This window comes from Colias philodice, chromosome 6 (assembly GCF_061535455.1).
Source record: "Colias philodice isolate Cphi_HAF_F1 chromosome 6, ilColPhil1 Martin Lab GWU primary, whole genome shotgun sequence".
Classification (NCBI taxonomy): Eukaryota; Metazoa; Arthropoda; class Insecta; order Lepidoptera; family Pieridae; genus Colias; species Colias philodice.
In genome coordinates this window covers 4,297,457-4,312,361 of record NC_143091.1, presented here as the reverse complement: position 1 = coordinate 4,312,361, position 14,905 = coordinate 4,297,457, and the positions used below count along the sequence as shown (strand labels likewise).

Genomic DNA, 14,905 nt, shown 5'->3' with positions numbered 1-14,905 from the left:
GAGACTGCACTAGTTTTAATAAATATTAAGATACTAGATTTCCGCCCGCGGCTTCGCCCGCGTTTTCAAAGGAAAACCCGCATAGTTCCCGTTCCCGTGGGATTTCCGGGATAAAACCTATCCTATGTGTTAATCCAAGTTACCCTCTATATGTGTGCTAAATTTCATTGTAATCGGTTCAGTAGTTTTTACGTGAAAGAGTAACAAACATCCATACATCCATACATCCATACATCCAAACAAACTTTCGCCTTTATAATAGTATTAAGATTTCTTACATAACAGTAATAATAATTTAATAAATAATCTTTATTCTTTAATTAATTTAATTCATACTTCTGCCGTCAAAAAAGTCACCCAGGGCATCGCCAATAGCATCTAAAGGACCGTCAGAACCACCACCGAAGAGCCCACTCGCTGCATCAAATATAGTTCCTTCTTGTTGATTATTATTATTATTTCCAAATAAATTAACAGGTTTCGGTCCTGATGATACTGGCTTCGGCTTTAAACCCGTTTGTACTCCAGATGTACCTAGTCTGTAAAAACATAATGTCAAGAAATTTGCGAATATATTTAAAAAACGGCAATCTGAATTAAATTAGTTACCCGAAACATCTGAACGAAGCTGAATAGATTGTGAAACCACCTATATCAGCATTGATATCCAAACAAGCGAATGCATTTCCATTCCTTATTCGTATATTGCTTATTTCAGCGCAAACTCGAACAAACGGTGCTCTTCTTGGGTTAATGCAAATTGGTGGTGGGTCGCTAGCTGTTAAAAAAATATATGTAGAACACTAATTGAAGCACAAACGTATAATTATTATTCTTACAAAAAAATTCTATTCGAAAGTAAGTAAAATTTAAAATTAAGCTTTGTAAAAATATTTTACCAGAAACTCTGCGACGCACAACTGTGTTGTTATTTACACTTAGTCTGACATCAAATACGAAATCTTCAGGAATAAATGAAATATTCCCACAGACTTTCATCCTGAATCGCTGTAATAAAGCACCAGTACAACATCCACATTGCTCAGTATTGCACCGACATGGAAACCTTATCAATGTCCCGTTCACACCTTGAATAGGTGACTCTGAAGCTTCGTTCTGTATTGTTGGTTTCTGTGTTACATCAGCAACTGTTGGTGCTATGGATGTCACAGGTATATCGCTAATTGGTTCTTCAGGTAACGATTCGATTGGGTCCTGAGCAGGTACAGGTTCAATAGGATCTTCTGCATCTTCCAGTACTTCATTATCAACGTCTTCATCGATATCACCCTCATCATTATCCGCGATGTGTACTGGCACTACTATAGTGACAGGCGATTTTAATACGGGAGTTGGATTGAGTGCTTGTCTCCATATCTCTTTAGGGATTACAAAGTTTATTTTTTCATAGCTGCAGTCTTTGTTTGATATTATTTGACCTAAAGTAATGTTGATTTAGTCTTATTCGGTAGTAGCGTATTATATTTAAAAAATTGTATATCACAGTAAGGACTTACCATGTCTACTCTGGCAAATATGTATGAGTGTGTAAAGGAATAAAATGGAATATTTTAATTGAACCATTGCTTTAAGAAAGTTATGGTGCCTTAATTACAACAGTTGCGGCCGACTTACTGATTGAAATTGTTGTATAGCATGACGACTCCACCTATTTAAACGTCCACTAACAGAGTTTCAATAGCTCGTTCCTGCGGTACGGTCATTGAACATAACAAGTTTAAAATTTAAATACATTGTCAGGAGAAAGTCTTGAGTAGGTACTGCAAGTGACAGTTCGGATTCCTACTTTCTGTATTGGGTACGCAAATTGGAAGTTACTCCTTTTGCATTTTATTATTTGCACCAAATTTTACAAGGAAGTAAGATGTTATTTTAATACTTTATTAGTTATTACATTTTTATTTTGCTTCATCTCCCTAAGTTTCACTGTAGTTTGACTCAAAAAGGACAATACTGCTTATATACATACAATGAAATTAATTAAATCTTGTTGTGATATAGATACATAGTAAAATATAATCATATAATCAGAAATAAACTTAGTCAAGTTTGTATAATTCTTGCATATGGATGTTGAAGGTGCCAATTTTTACAAGAAAAGAGGAAAAATATGCAAGCAGGCTGGCGCTTAGGCTCTTCCATGTCGAGTGAAAGTTACAGATTTATATTTTTTATTTAGAAAAACGTGTTGCGTTTCAAATACACAATTATTATAGCACAGAAATGTATTTCTTACAGTTAAAATGTAAGCACAAAAATATAAATATAATCGTTATAATAAATAATTTATAAACAAAGTGTGCAGTTGGGTTTATACCTACCGGTGGATTATTGAAATGAAATTATTTGAAACTAGGTTTCCGCCCGCGGCTTCGCCCGCGCAGTCAAAGAAAAACCCGCATAGTTCCCGTTCCCGTGGGATTTCCGGGATTGCGTTTTCCCGGGATAAAAAGTAGCCTATGTCCTTTCTCAGATATCAAAATATCTCTATACCAAATTTCATGAAAATTGGTTCAGTAGTTTAGGCGTGATTGAGTAACAGACAGACAGACAGAATTACTTTCGCATTTATAATATTAAGTATGGATGTAAAATATACAAACACACTTTTAATTACGAGTAGGTACTTATGGTCGAAGTTTGTTGTTTCGCATAGACGATAAGTTTGCATAATATGTAAGCTATATGACCTCTTTTGGATACATTTTTTGAAATTAAAGCATTGTATAATTAATTTAATCACTACTATTGTATATTCTATTTATTTATTACTACTTTTTAAAAATTATTATTAATTAAATTATTACTTTAATAGGGTAAAATAAAAAGTCAAATATTTTATTAAATCGCTATACTTGTAAAAATATACAATTCAGAATAAATTAACTATTTACAGAGGTGAATAATTTAAAATAAATAAATAAGCTAAAATTAATAAATTACTATTTAAATTCTTCTTTATTTCTGTGACCATTCCCCACGCATCATTTTATTTTGCCTCCTACCACTTCTTCTTCTTCCAACTTCGATATCAGGTAACCCTAAGCTTTCATTAAGAGCATCAATTCCAAGTACATCATCATAATCATTGTTATGTTGCTTTTTATGTTTATGAGGCTTATTGTCTTTGTTCTTGTTTTGCCTTTTATGCCGGCCAAAAATGCCTAGCTGATGACCGACACTTTCACCAATTTTAGTTAAATCAAGAACGTCTAAGTCTTCTAATTCAAATTGTTCACCTCTGTGTTTTTTCTTCGGTAAAACAAGTCCTTCATAATGATGGTTTGGAAAATGATTATGACCACGACTCTCATCTCCAGTAACTTCCTTGTCAGCTTCATGTTCAGCAGAATGAGAATCAAGGCTCTGTACAATCTGTACCATGTCTTCTTTCACTTCATCATCATCAACAACCGTGGCAAATGGAATAGTTGAGTGAGGCTTAGGCGTTATAGTTTGAACTTGCTCATAAGTTTGTTCTTCACTAGATTTGGTTTCCTCTTTTGATAAAGTGGGAATGATCTGAGTAACTGGCATTACAGAAAGTTGACCTGTGATATGAGCTAATGACATTTCGAGACCGGGGTCTTCAAAACTGGTTGCAGTTATCGGTGTTGTTGAAACAATTGTTGATGAAGGATTATCATTCATTGAAACAATTTTTTCACTCGTTTGAGCACTGTCCATACTTGCAGAAGAGCTTTGAACACCTACTGTTGTTGATGTGTGACTGTCTTGCACTTGCACTTCAGAACTAGCGGATACAGAATCAGAAGCAGTAGAAATGCTTGATTCAGGGAAACTGTCTGCACTAGTAGTACTTGCACCAGGGCGTCGAGTAGGCCTTCTTCCTGGTCTACGTGTTGGACGCCTATTCACGGGTCTTACTCGAACCGTTGTTGTTCTCGTTACTGGTCTTGGTGTAGTTCTAGTATTTGGTCTTCTAGTAGTACGTCGGTTTGGCCTTGGTCGACGGGTAGTGGTAGAAGTTGAAGAACTTGGGGCTTGTTTATTTCTATTCTTATTGGGCTTTTTACCGCCGGATGATCCAAACAGGTCTCCTAATAAGTCTTCTCCTAAAAGACTAAAACCTGTATAATCCGCAGCATCGACATCGTTGACGGCATCTATTTCACCTAAAAAAGAGAAAAAAGTCGTTTAAAAAACTGAAGATTTACTATCAAAGTGAATATACATGTTATAAAAATTATCACACTGATATTATAAATAATTAATTAAATGCTATACAGATCAATGTTATAATATAGTACAATGTTAATTTTGGCATTATTATTATCGGTAATGTACCTACTAATGTATCTTATTCGTTTTGAAATTTAATAAAAATGGAATTATGTATTTCAATAATGATTACTAACCGTCGTCATCATCATCGTCATCATCAACTTCATCGTCGTCATCATCGGCACCGAGACCGAAGTCGTCTTCTTCATCATCATCGTCGTCGTCATCGTCTTCCGCCTCCGTTTCTTCTTGAGGAACCAATGGCAAGGGGTCAGCTGGCTCAGATGTGACACCTCGAGGGCCGAACTTAAAGCAGGATACTCTCACTGCGGCTTCAACAGTGCTTTTAGCTTGTAGTTCTAAACCGAGACAAGCGCGAAAGTCTTCTCCTGTCCTTGCGATGTTGTAAACACGTCCACAGAACTTAGATACACCTCCTGGTAGAGGCATGCAGACTGGACTCGGCTTACGACCTGATAATTTGAAAATAACCAATTTAATCGATTAATTTTTATCATTAATATTAAAGCATATAAAAGCACATTCAGTCATACATACTTGCAACAGTGCGGTTTGTGATCACTTTTTTCCCAAAACTCAGTGATATCGACATTTTATCACCCGTCAAATACATCAGTGAAGCACATCCTGAAATTAAAAAAAAATGATTTAATGAATATTATCCACATACCAAGGAAAAATCATCTTTATTATAGAGTACCAGAAATAGAGATTACGTACCTGGACCGTTCAAATTAACAACCGGAACTGCGAAGTCCCTGCAGCAGTTGCATAATGATTCCGAACATTTGCAGTATCTATTTAGACTACTGTCTTCGATTTTGACATCATCTTCTTTATTACGAAGTACTTTATTATTATTTTTCCGTTTATCTTAAAACAAATTATATAAATGTCAATATAAAACATAATAATCGAACATTAATATCTAATAATTATTGATCTTTCAGAAGTATTCATGTATAACTTAGTCACGCGAGCTTGTTCTTTTAATCGCATACCATTTTGGTACAAAAATACATAGAAATGAGCGGACACACTTTCTCCTTTTTAATCGGACAATGCTCGAGGTTCAATAATTATATAATTTCAAGGTACATATAAGTGTGGATAATATTATCTACTAAAATATTATTTGATCCAAGTCCATATTTAAAAATATAACATATAATTTTGATGAAATTATTAAAGTAATACATAGTAATATGTATTACTATAATACATAATTACAAGAGCATATACCTAATTACTTACGTATGTTTTTGGATGCAGCAAATGCTATTAGCACAAAAATTAAAAGTAGTTCAAAAACCAGGGAGAGCTTCATCGTGGAGCCCAACCCTGCCTGAAAGTTAAGAAAATTAAAATAAATAAATACTTTGCTCACAATTCAATCAGTAACTTTACAACACATACCTATGTGTAATTTTATATATAACCTAATATTTAAAATTACACACATAGTTATATTATACAAGAACTTAATTTCAAAATTTAGAACGATTAATAAAATAAACTTTTCATAATAGAACCTTTAAAATAAAATTATCACCATTAAAAACATAATAGTCTTTAAGTTTAAAGCCTCGATCCCGTTTAAGTCTTTGATATGAACTTTACCATAAACATTTTATTAGAAGCTTTTTATTATTTTTTTACCAATTCTAGAAATTTAACTTTTTCGTTATAATTAAAAAAATGAAATACTTACGTTACTCGTTAGCTTTTATGTTATAAATTAAGTAACTGTCCAAACAGAAAAATATATATCGCGATTCCCAATCGTAGTCACACCTGCACGGCTGTTCACGTACAATTAACGTATAATTATTATTAGTAACAACTGACCAGCCCTAAAACGCAAGCGACGCCGACGTATGTAGCACTGATTTCATATAACCACTTGGACTCACCGGAGAAATGCGAAGTGACGTGCGAGAAAGGAAAACAAGAAAACAAGAGTCGACTATCTCTATCCGACTCGAAGGAATCGTGAGGGAGGGATGACAGACGCACTTGGCCGCCGATGTAGAATTTAGTATCAAGCGCACGGACTAATTTACAAAGTATAATAGTTAAGGATGAGGAAGCGATTTTAACACGCGATTGAGTGACGATAAAACAGTGTTGTAAACTATTATAATTTACATTGATATAATCGTGTAGTACAAAACATGTATACAAAGTATACAAAGGCCTGTGTCTGTTTATCTTACTTTCATATTTCACTCTATAGCATACTAATTTGTTGTATAGTATTGCAGCTTTGACAGAATTATAATATGTAGCGCGAACGTTATAGAGGGGGTATAGTGGAAGTTCGAGAAACATCCATAATGGGTGTATTGATCTCGGATACAGTAAACCACTAGAAAGTGGCGTTTGTTTTCGTTGAGGTATAATTTTGTAGTATACATTTATAGAATTTTTAAACTTCACCTTACATGCATATACATATAGCGGTATTTATTACATATTTCAACTTCTCTATATATTTTTAAATTACAAATATTAATTACACGTTTATGAAAATATAATATCTTTACATCAAAGGAAAACCAATGAAATATTAATATAGCGATAGAACAATTTTAATAAAATATATTATCTCAATGGATATAATATGTTTTAATGAATTTAATGTAACAAATTGTTACAGATTTTCAAATATTAATTTATATAAGAAAAAGGTCCAACTTTTTGCATAAAAGTTTAATTTAACCGGAATTATTTGTAGCATAACTGTATCAATGTATTCAAAAGTCTCTTCCTAAACACAATTAAAAGTAATTCAGTGTTAACATAAAATACTAAATTATTATGTATATATTTACGGTAGCACGTATAAAACAGCACCCGTCGCTAAAGCGACTGTTAGGGTCACTTTCTAGTGAGAGAAAGTTGTATTCAGTCTGACTAAGCTACGGTCTGATATTTGTTTTTCATTTTGGTATTGACAAAATTTCTTATTCTTATGATTACGTTTTCAAATCACACTGCGGTTTATTATTAACTCAATTACATAAAACTTAGTGATCTTTTAATAATTATGTACATAATAATTAATAACTACTTAAAAATAAAAAGTTCTAATCGCAAGTAATCGCTGTATTACGTTATCCATATTACCACATAAATGAGCATAAAAAGGAAAATTGTTCCATTATGAAAAAAGGGATATGTTACGGTATCACTTCCGAATTCTAAAACCTATCAATATTAATCAACGCGTTGCATGTATGCACGAATACTTACACTTCATCGAACTTTGTTTTTTAACTGACAAGTGTAATTATTAATTCTCTCATAACATCATTTTTTTAACATTCATCTATTGTTCCATAAAAGGAAATGACTTCTACAAATATTATTTTTACTAGAGTAATGAGTCGATGAACTCAACATGGATAACCTTGAACTTGACATAGTTTTAGTAAAAACTAGTTTGATTTACAGTTCCTAATAATGAAATACATTTATATTAATATTATAATTTATAACAACACCCATATTACTAATACTAATGTTTTAGTTATTCTAATAAAGATAAATACTTACAGAATCTTTTCTTTTTATGATAACGACTGCGCTGGAACTACCTAAAATATAGAAACGAAATATGTATATCCTTCCGATTGTCCTAGTCCGAGTTATTGTAAAAGACGTTGAGAGATTTTACAAATTATTAACATAAATGCAGAAATCATATAAAATGAAAATGGGTGATTTTAAAAATATTGCGGTTTTGAACTTCTTTAAATAACGATGAGGTACACATTTGACCATTATCTGAAAATATTGATCAAACTAGTTTAATACTAATTAATCATACCATAAAACACATTTTCCCAATCCCGTTCATCATAGGATGAAATCTCCCACAGCTTTCTCGATGCATCTCACCGGTGCATGTGATTACTACATCGTTATGTTTTATTTTAAATTTCACCGTCTATTGTGATAGTAAGCGAGGTGAAACGGCCGGAGATCGGAGGCAAGGAGCAGTGTTGGCTGAGCTCTGGCAACGATCGCCTCATTCTGTACGCCTGTACCGCGCTTTTATAATTAATTTTATTCGTATATCATAAATTGACCGGTGTCACGAGATGAATAAGCTAACACTTTCGCTGTTTGTGGCGATTTTAGCTCTCGTCCACAGCGCGAGTATATTGGGTGAGTTATGAATATTCATCTTCATCGGTATAAGTGCATTTCAATGTGATTTCTGAAACCATTTTTTTTAAATTAACTCTATTAGATCCTCATCAAATTTAATTAATTAATGCTAAACGCAGTAATTATTGGTTCCATTAATAATTCATAAATACACCAATAATCGTTTCTAACATAAGCAGAGGTTGTAATGCATAACAATAACAGGCGTTACTCAAGAAGTCTTATATAATCAACAAATATCTCGGTCCTTCACATCGTACAACGACCGCCAATGGTCGTGACCAAACGCAGTGAAAGTTCTCGCATGAGAAAGTGTCATACAGCCTAAAAATGTTATAATCGTTAGCATGTTCAGGAGAATTTGTATTCCCTACATGTTGAGGCTTTTGAGAAGAATATAAATAAACTTCGAGAACATTGGAATTCTAGAAAACAATTAATTGAATTTGGGAAAGTAGATCAATTAAGTTTGAGGTGAATTTTAATTTATTGTTGGATATTTTTTTAATAAAGTGTTTTTAATTTAAAATCATGAATATTTTAATAAATTTATTGGATGATTAAAATGATTAACTAATTGATAAAAAAAAATATAATTTCATATTAATAACGAATAACTTTATTAGCTCTATTTTTAATTTTATCTTCAAACAATAAAAATATATTCAATAACTGTATAAATCCTTAGATTTTCTGGATTGGGAAGATGGCAAGAAACTGATAGAGATACCAGAACTAAGAAATGACCAACCGAATAGAAATTGTTTGTGCAAGGGACCGGCGTGTGTTTGCTGCGTTGATTTCAATATTACATTCGTTGATTTGGGAGGACCAGGTAAATATTTTCTTAAATTTACTTCTTAAATATTAAGCCTAATATGTCTTCTTAATATTTTTTATTATAAATGCGAAAGTTTGTGACGAAGGATGTATCATTGGTTTTTTTTTCACGAACAGCTCGTATATGTATGAAATTTTGTACACAGATATAATACCTATTAGGGGTCTAGATCAATCAAAGACTACTTTTCACTCGGTTTCACGCGAGTGAAATGCTAAATAATATGTTTTAAAGGTATATTTGGGGCTCTAACTTTGAATGTACAAAATTAGACACATTATATATTATGCACGTTAAAAAATTATACGTAGTTTTTTTATTAGAACATATTATATTACTTATAATATACTTGTTTATTGCATATTTACCACGATCAGAAATTATATCAACGAATCGTGAGTTTTCTTATCACACAATACACAGTAGGAATACTTGTAATGTCTAATATCGTCAATTTTATATTTTATTTTTACTTATAAACTATGTGAAGCATGTTTTACTCAATCATATATAAATTCGCGAGTGGGTTGAAAAATTGGCAGAAATGTAGAAATGTATGCAATAAGGTATAATACATAAAATATAGAAATAATTATCTTTTGTACATTTATTGTCCGCGGAGTCCTAGTTATATTATAATGATCTCTCATATTATTTACTTGCAACAATCTAATCCTATATTTTGTAACTTTCAGGATGCGTTCACATGAAATATCTGTCACCCGAAGATGGCTTCTCCGTAAATGTTTCGTATGGAAAAAACCTTCTCCACAGTTCCAAAATACAAGGTAAATATTATTTAGGCGTGTAGATAAATATTGAGCCTCGTATTAAGGTTTATTCAGGTTTATTTATAGAAAGTTGCCTTTCCAGTACTATCGTAATATTTAGAAAGCTTATAGCAAGCTTTAACGATGTCGCTAATTTCACTTGTTTATTTTCCTCTTAAATTGCCGTTCATGATATACACAGTAATTATTAAACATATAATCAACGGAATATAACATGGAGATTTAAACGTTATTGAACATTTTATTTTAGACGTAAAGTTAAACCTAAAAACGTTTTAGGCCAGCGGAATAATACTCGATGCTGAATCCAAAATTACCTACATAATTTTTGAAGTGAATACTTCTTTAGCGGCGTTGAGCACTTTTTCTGTAATGGGTATAAAAGCTTAAACTCGCGTCAGGACACGTGACCTGATCGAAAAAGCGTAAGACGGATGGATATCAAACATGCTCAACGTTAATAATCAAGTTTTCACTTCTGCCGGCACTCCCGGAGTGCAACCCGTCTTTTTTTTTCTTCTGTCTATCTGTATATCATACCTTGGTTCCGATAGCATAAAACTTTGATGCTACAAAATGGATTTAAGTAAATGCAATTTTATCTTAGAATAATTATCGTCGGAAAATAATATCTAGATCTTTTTCATGAAGTAATTGTTTTGGTTAGATAGTGGTAAAATAATATCGCAGTGCGCTCTTTCGATGCAACAATAACAGTTATAACGTTCCGGTTATGCACAAACAGTGCACTTGTTCGATAAAAGTGCAGAAAATGTTGTTTTAATTTTTTTTTATATCAATATATAGAACACGTATTTATTACATTCTCTTCCATTAAGCCATTAGGCTTAATGTGTGCTAGAGGTGGCTTTCGATTAATTTACCTACTATTGAAAAATTTGCAATAAGAATATGGTTTAGAATTTTAGATATATAAGTAACTACAGCGTTTTAGTACGATGACAATTTTACTCATTTATAATTCCTTGTGATATTTGTAATGCATTAATACCGGAGGATTTTCTCAATTCGACAGTATTTTTTTTATCTAAAAGCTCTCATATAGTCCCATTTAAATATGTTTTAGTCCCATTTCTGACAATTTGATAGTTATTTTTTTTATTAAAAGTAATTATTTCGTATCGATTTACAGGCTCAAACCCTGCACCAATATGCCTACAAGTATTCGGAAAGTTCGCCCAAGTGTGCGCCAAGTTCAGTGACTTGGCACCAACCGCTGATGGTCTGAGAGGTTGTCTAGAATTGGAACCAAAACTATTAGGAGAAGCGCAATTGGACTTCCCTATTGGATGCTTTAAGTCTACACCTGGTGGTATGGAAATGGAAGATCCTCCTGCTGAGGAAGAGTAAGTAGTATGAAATTATTATAATTAAAATTTTATTATATATTATATTTATTGTAGAAATTGTTATCAAGCGCTTGACTGTTTGACAAAAAACCTTAACAATAACATTAACCTTTGACCTTATTGAATTGCGTAATAGATTAGGGCTGTAATTTAAACATAAGATGACATATTACTCCACACAGTAGGTTGCCTGGAAGAGATCACTCTTAAGTGATAAGGCCGCCTTCTGTGCTGGACTAGTTTTTAAGTTTTAATTTTAAGGATTAATTTGTATGCCAGCACAATAAAGTGTAAATAAATAAATAAATAAATATAACAAAAGCCTTCTAAAATAAATCATTCATTTTAGAAGCCTCAAGTGTTATTCTTTATGAAACTTAAATTAAATTAAACGATAGGTGAATATAATAAAATTTTGTAGGTAGTTAAAAAAATGACGTAGTAACATTTACTTACATTTAAGACATCTTTTTAACCTAACATTGTCTTAATCTGTAAAAAAATATTCTTTCTAGATCAACCGAAGAACCAACAACAGAAGAAAACACATTCGACGCTGAATCATTTTTAGTCAGTGTTTACCAAACAGCAGAACAAGGAGTAGCATTTCTAAGTAGCCTTCTAGATATTCCCTCAAAACGTAACATTACAACCACTATTGCTCCTCCTACTATACAACCAGAAACCCAACGAAGGGCATCTAAAAACCTAAAACATCCTAATCAACTGTGATAAAACATTACTAATTACAGAAGTACAAAACAGCATTTAATAAAAAATAGTTAAGTTTTAGCTTGCCTAGCTCTCTAGTAACTGAAGTAACACTTCTCGTCCTATTTATTGCTTTAACGTACACTAGGATAAATAAACGTTGTAAATGTTTTAATCGTGTTTTATTTCGACTTAATATTTTGCAAGGAAATTAGCCCTGGGAGAACGGAGGGGCGGGGTTTGTCTCCAAGTAGTAGACACCAGTTTGCCTGAAAAAATATAATAAATTTATTAAAAAACTATGATTTTGTCAAAAAAGAAAAATATGTCGAAAATTTTCCCACTATATACTAATCTCGGCGTAATCTTTATTATGCATTAATTTTAGATTACCCAAAATTATTATCGATAGCTAATATTATCATCTATTTGATTCCAAACACCAATATCATTAGCCATCGTTTCAAAACAATACGTACCCAACTTTCGGTGTCAATCCACCCATTTGTAAACGGCCCGAGAAATCACACAATCTCAATACAGCTGCATAATAATTCAAGCATTCTGTGCCAGTAAAGCCTCCCGATGTTATTGATTCGGCGAAGTAAAAGAAACTTCTGGCATGGTCGCATTCATTGGAGTTGCAGCCAGGCATGGAAATACCCCCATTAGGATAGAAATCCACTTGGGCTAGATCAGCCAAATAACCATTGACACCGTAGTTTGTGTGAATCACTTCTGTGTAGAGAGCGTCGTTGGGAGCAAATCGATCAATGTTATTCACCCATCCGATTAAAGCTGGGTCTAAACCTGAAAAGTAATCAAAATATTAACCCAGTGACCAAAAATTGCGAAAGAATTTACTTCTTAAACAGATATAATCATTAGTAGATTAAGTTTTACGCTCTCTTTACGAAGTTATAACTATTAACTTCTTAATTATTGTATTTTATTTAAATGGTACTAAAAGTGAATGTGACAAAGCATTTAAAATTTTCTGCACTCAATCTTCTTCGTTTAATAAGTAATGAGTAAGTTTATTACACAAAATAATTAAGTGTAAGATGTATCTATGTCGAAACGTCGCTTCAAAAAGCAGAATACATACCTGTAACATAATTAATTTGTCCCCTAACATTTCTACCAACCACACCAGCTTGGTGGCCACCAACGCCGTGTCCTATAATATGATATTGTCCCGGATTAGATCCAGTTAGGTCATTAACCCAGTCTATAAATCTTGCTACCGCTTGTCCTGAAGTTACGCTATTCCAATTAACAATTCTGTAGTTAATAGAATTTGCTCCGGAAGACCAGTCCACGACAATGACGTTCACGTCGGCAGCTGCTAGAATTACTAAAACGCAAATTAAAAAACAATGGATAAGTATATAGACTCTTCATTTTTTATAGTAGATAATTTAATGTATTACATATTATAACGTTTTGAATGCGAGTGTATGTATCTATGTTCCGTTTGTATAAAATGCTAAAACTGAATTTGAAAATTTTGACATAAAGACAGATTCTGAAGAAAGACGCGAGCAAAGTTTTTAGGCAACATAAAAACGATGAATGTTTTAATTTACGAAAGAATTTTGGATTTAATAAGAATGGCTGATATTTACAAAGTGGTCCATACTTACTGAGAAACGTACAAACTAACCTGGGATAAGAGCCATATTGAAATCCGAAGTCGCCGAGTTCATCCATCCATGAATAAGAACGATTGTTCTTTTACTGCTATCATAATTTGATTGTTGTAGAAGATTGACATTATTGAATTGGAGGGGTTGGCTTCTAGAAGGATTCGATCTGAAAATTAACATGAAACGAAATTTTATAACTATGTCTTCAAAATAACTTCACATGAAGTATTTGTAAAGCTCTCGTTACTTTCATTAATTTATGTATTTTTTTACGATTATTTTTGTTATACCTTGTAAACAAATGGTAGACATTACTAGCTTGTGGGTTAAAACGTGCCACTGCAGCAAGGTCAGTTATTGGCATCCACAAATCTACCAAATGAAGCTTTCCATCGGAATCCTCGGCGTACTGGTAACGGTAGCCAGAATCCAACTTTCTTATTATTCTGTCAGTTGGCGAAGCTGAAAAAGATTATAAATATTTTTAACTTAAAATAATAATAAAGCTTGAAAGCATTCAGTGATAAAAAATATATTTATTTAAATTCAATTGCAGATCAAAATTTTACGTCGTAACTGAGTTTAAGAACAATCTTCGTCGTTTCATGATTTTATTTTTATTTTTTTTATGACCTAATTATTTTTTTGTAACTAAAATAAGGATTAAACAATAATGGGTTGTAACGTTATTACTTTACTATAAAGCTAGTTCAAAGCCCCTCAAAGAAAAATAGTCTATAAAATCTTACCTGCACAAACAGCCAAGGAATATATTAAGAAAATCAATATTAATTTCAACATGTTTCTATTCTTCAAAGCCAAACAAGTATATCACAATTAAACATTAAAAATACATAATTAACTGATATAAATAATTATAATTGAAATATTTTATCAATTTATAGAGATTACATTTTTGTTGTCAACCAACTGATAAAATTACTTCTAGTTACAGATGTAGAAGATAAAAGCAAAAATATGATGTAATTACTTATCTAAAAACGGGAACTATATGCAATATTATGGAACAAAAATGAAATTAAATAATACAGACTTCAGAATAGGCAGATCCACATAGAG

At 32.2% G+C, this 14,905-nt stretch overlaps 4 protein-coding genes across 4 annotated transcripts; 1 reads left to right on the top strand and 3 right to left on the bottom strand.

Annotated features, from left to right (window-relative positions):
* On the bottom strand, positions 1-1,676 carry LOC149487639 (uncharacterized). The gene is made up of 5 exons (XM_089696220.1): positions 1,518-1,676; positions 900-1,439; positions 610-778; positions 271-539; positions 1-33 (listed from the first exon to the last, which is right to left on the bottom strand). The coding sequence occupies exons 1-4, from the start codon at positions 1,582-1,584 to the stop codon at positions 326-328; spliced, it is 990 nt and encodes a 329-aa protein (XP_089552346.1). The 5' UTR covers positions 1,585-1,676; the 3' UTR covers positions 1-33; positions 271-325.
* A 1,181-nt stretch (positions 1,677-2,857) lies between these two features.
* On the bottom strand, positions 2,858-6,213 carry LOC149487638 (uncharacterized). Its single transcript, XM_089696212.1, has 6 exons — positions 5,999-6,213; positions 5,542-5,632; positions 5,008-5,160; positions 4,825-4,914; positions 4,401-4,739; positions 2,858-4,157 (listed from the first exon to the last, which is right to left on the bottom strand). Exons 2-6 carry the CDS (start codon positions 5,612-5,614, stop codon positions 2,980-2,982), a joined length of 1,833 nt encoding a protein of 610 aa, XP_089552338.1. The 5' UTR covers positions 5,615-5,632; positions 5,999-6,213; the 3' UTR covers positions 2,858-2,979.
* A 1,926-nt stretch (positions 6,214-8,139) lies between these two features.
* LOC149487637 (uncharacterized) lies at positions 8,140-12,351 on the top strand. The gene is made up of 5 exons (XM_089696224.1): positions 8,140-8,460; positions 9,152-9,298; positions 10,000-10,092; positions 11,249-11,462; positions 11,981-12,351. The coding sequence occupies exons 1-5, from the start codon at positions 8,394-8,396 to the stop codon at positions 12,195-12,197; spliced, it is 738 nt and encodes a 245-aa protein (XP_089552350.1). The 5' UTR covers positions 8,140-8,393; the 3' UTR covers positions 12,198-12,351.
* On the bottom strand, positions 12,337-14,656 carry LOC149487636 (pancreatic triacylglycerol lipase-like). The gene is made up of 6 exons (XM_089696218.1): positions 14,575-14,656; positions 14,116-14,287; positions 13,843-13,991; positions 13,285-13,533; positions 12,656-12,986; positions 12,337-12,445 (listed from the first exon to the last, which is right to left on the bottom strand). The coding sequence occupies exons 1-6, from the start codon at positions 14,624-14,626 to the stop codon at positions 12,388-12,390; spliced, it is 1,011 nt and encodes a 336-aa protein (XP_089552344.1). The 5' UTR covers positions 14,627-14,656; the 3' UTR covers positions 12,337-12,387.
* Between the last annotated feature and the right edge of the window lie 249 nt (positions 14,657-14,905).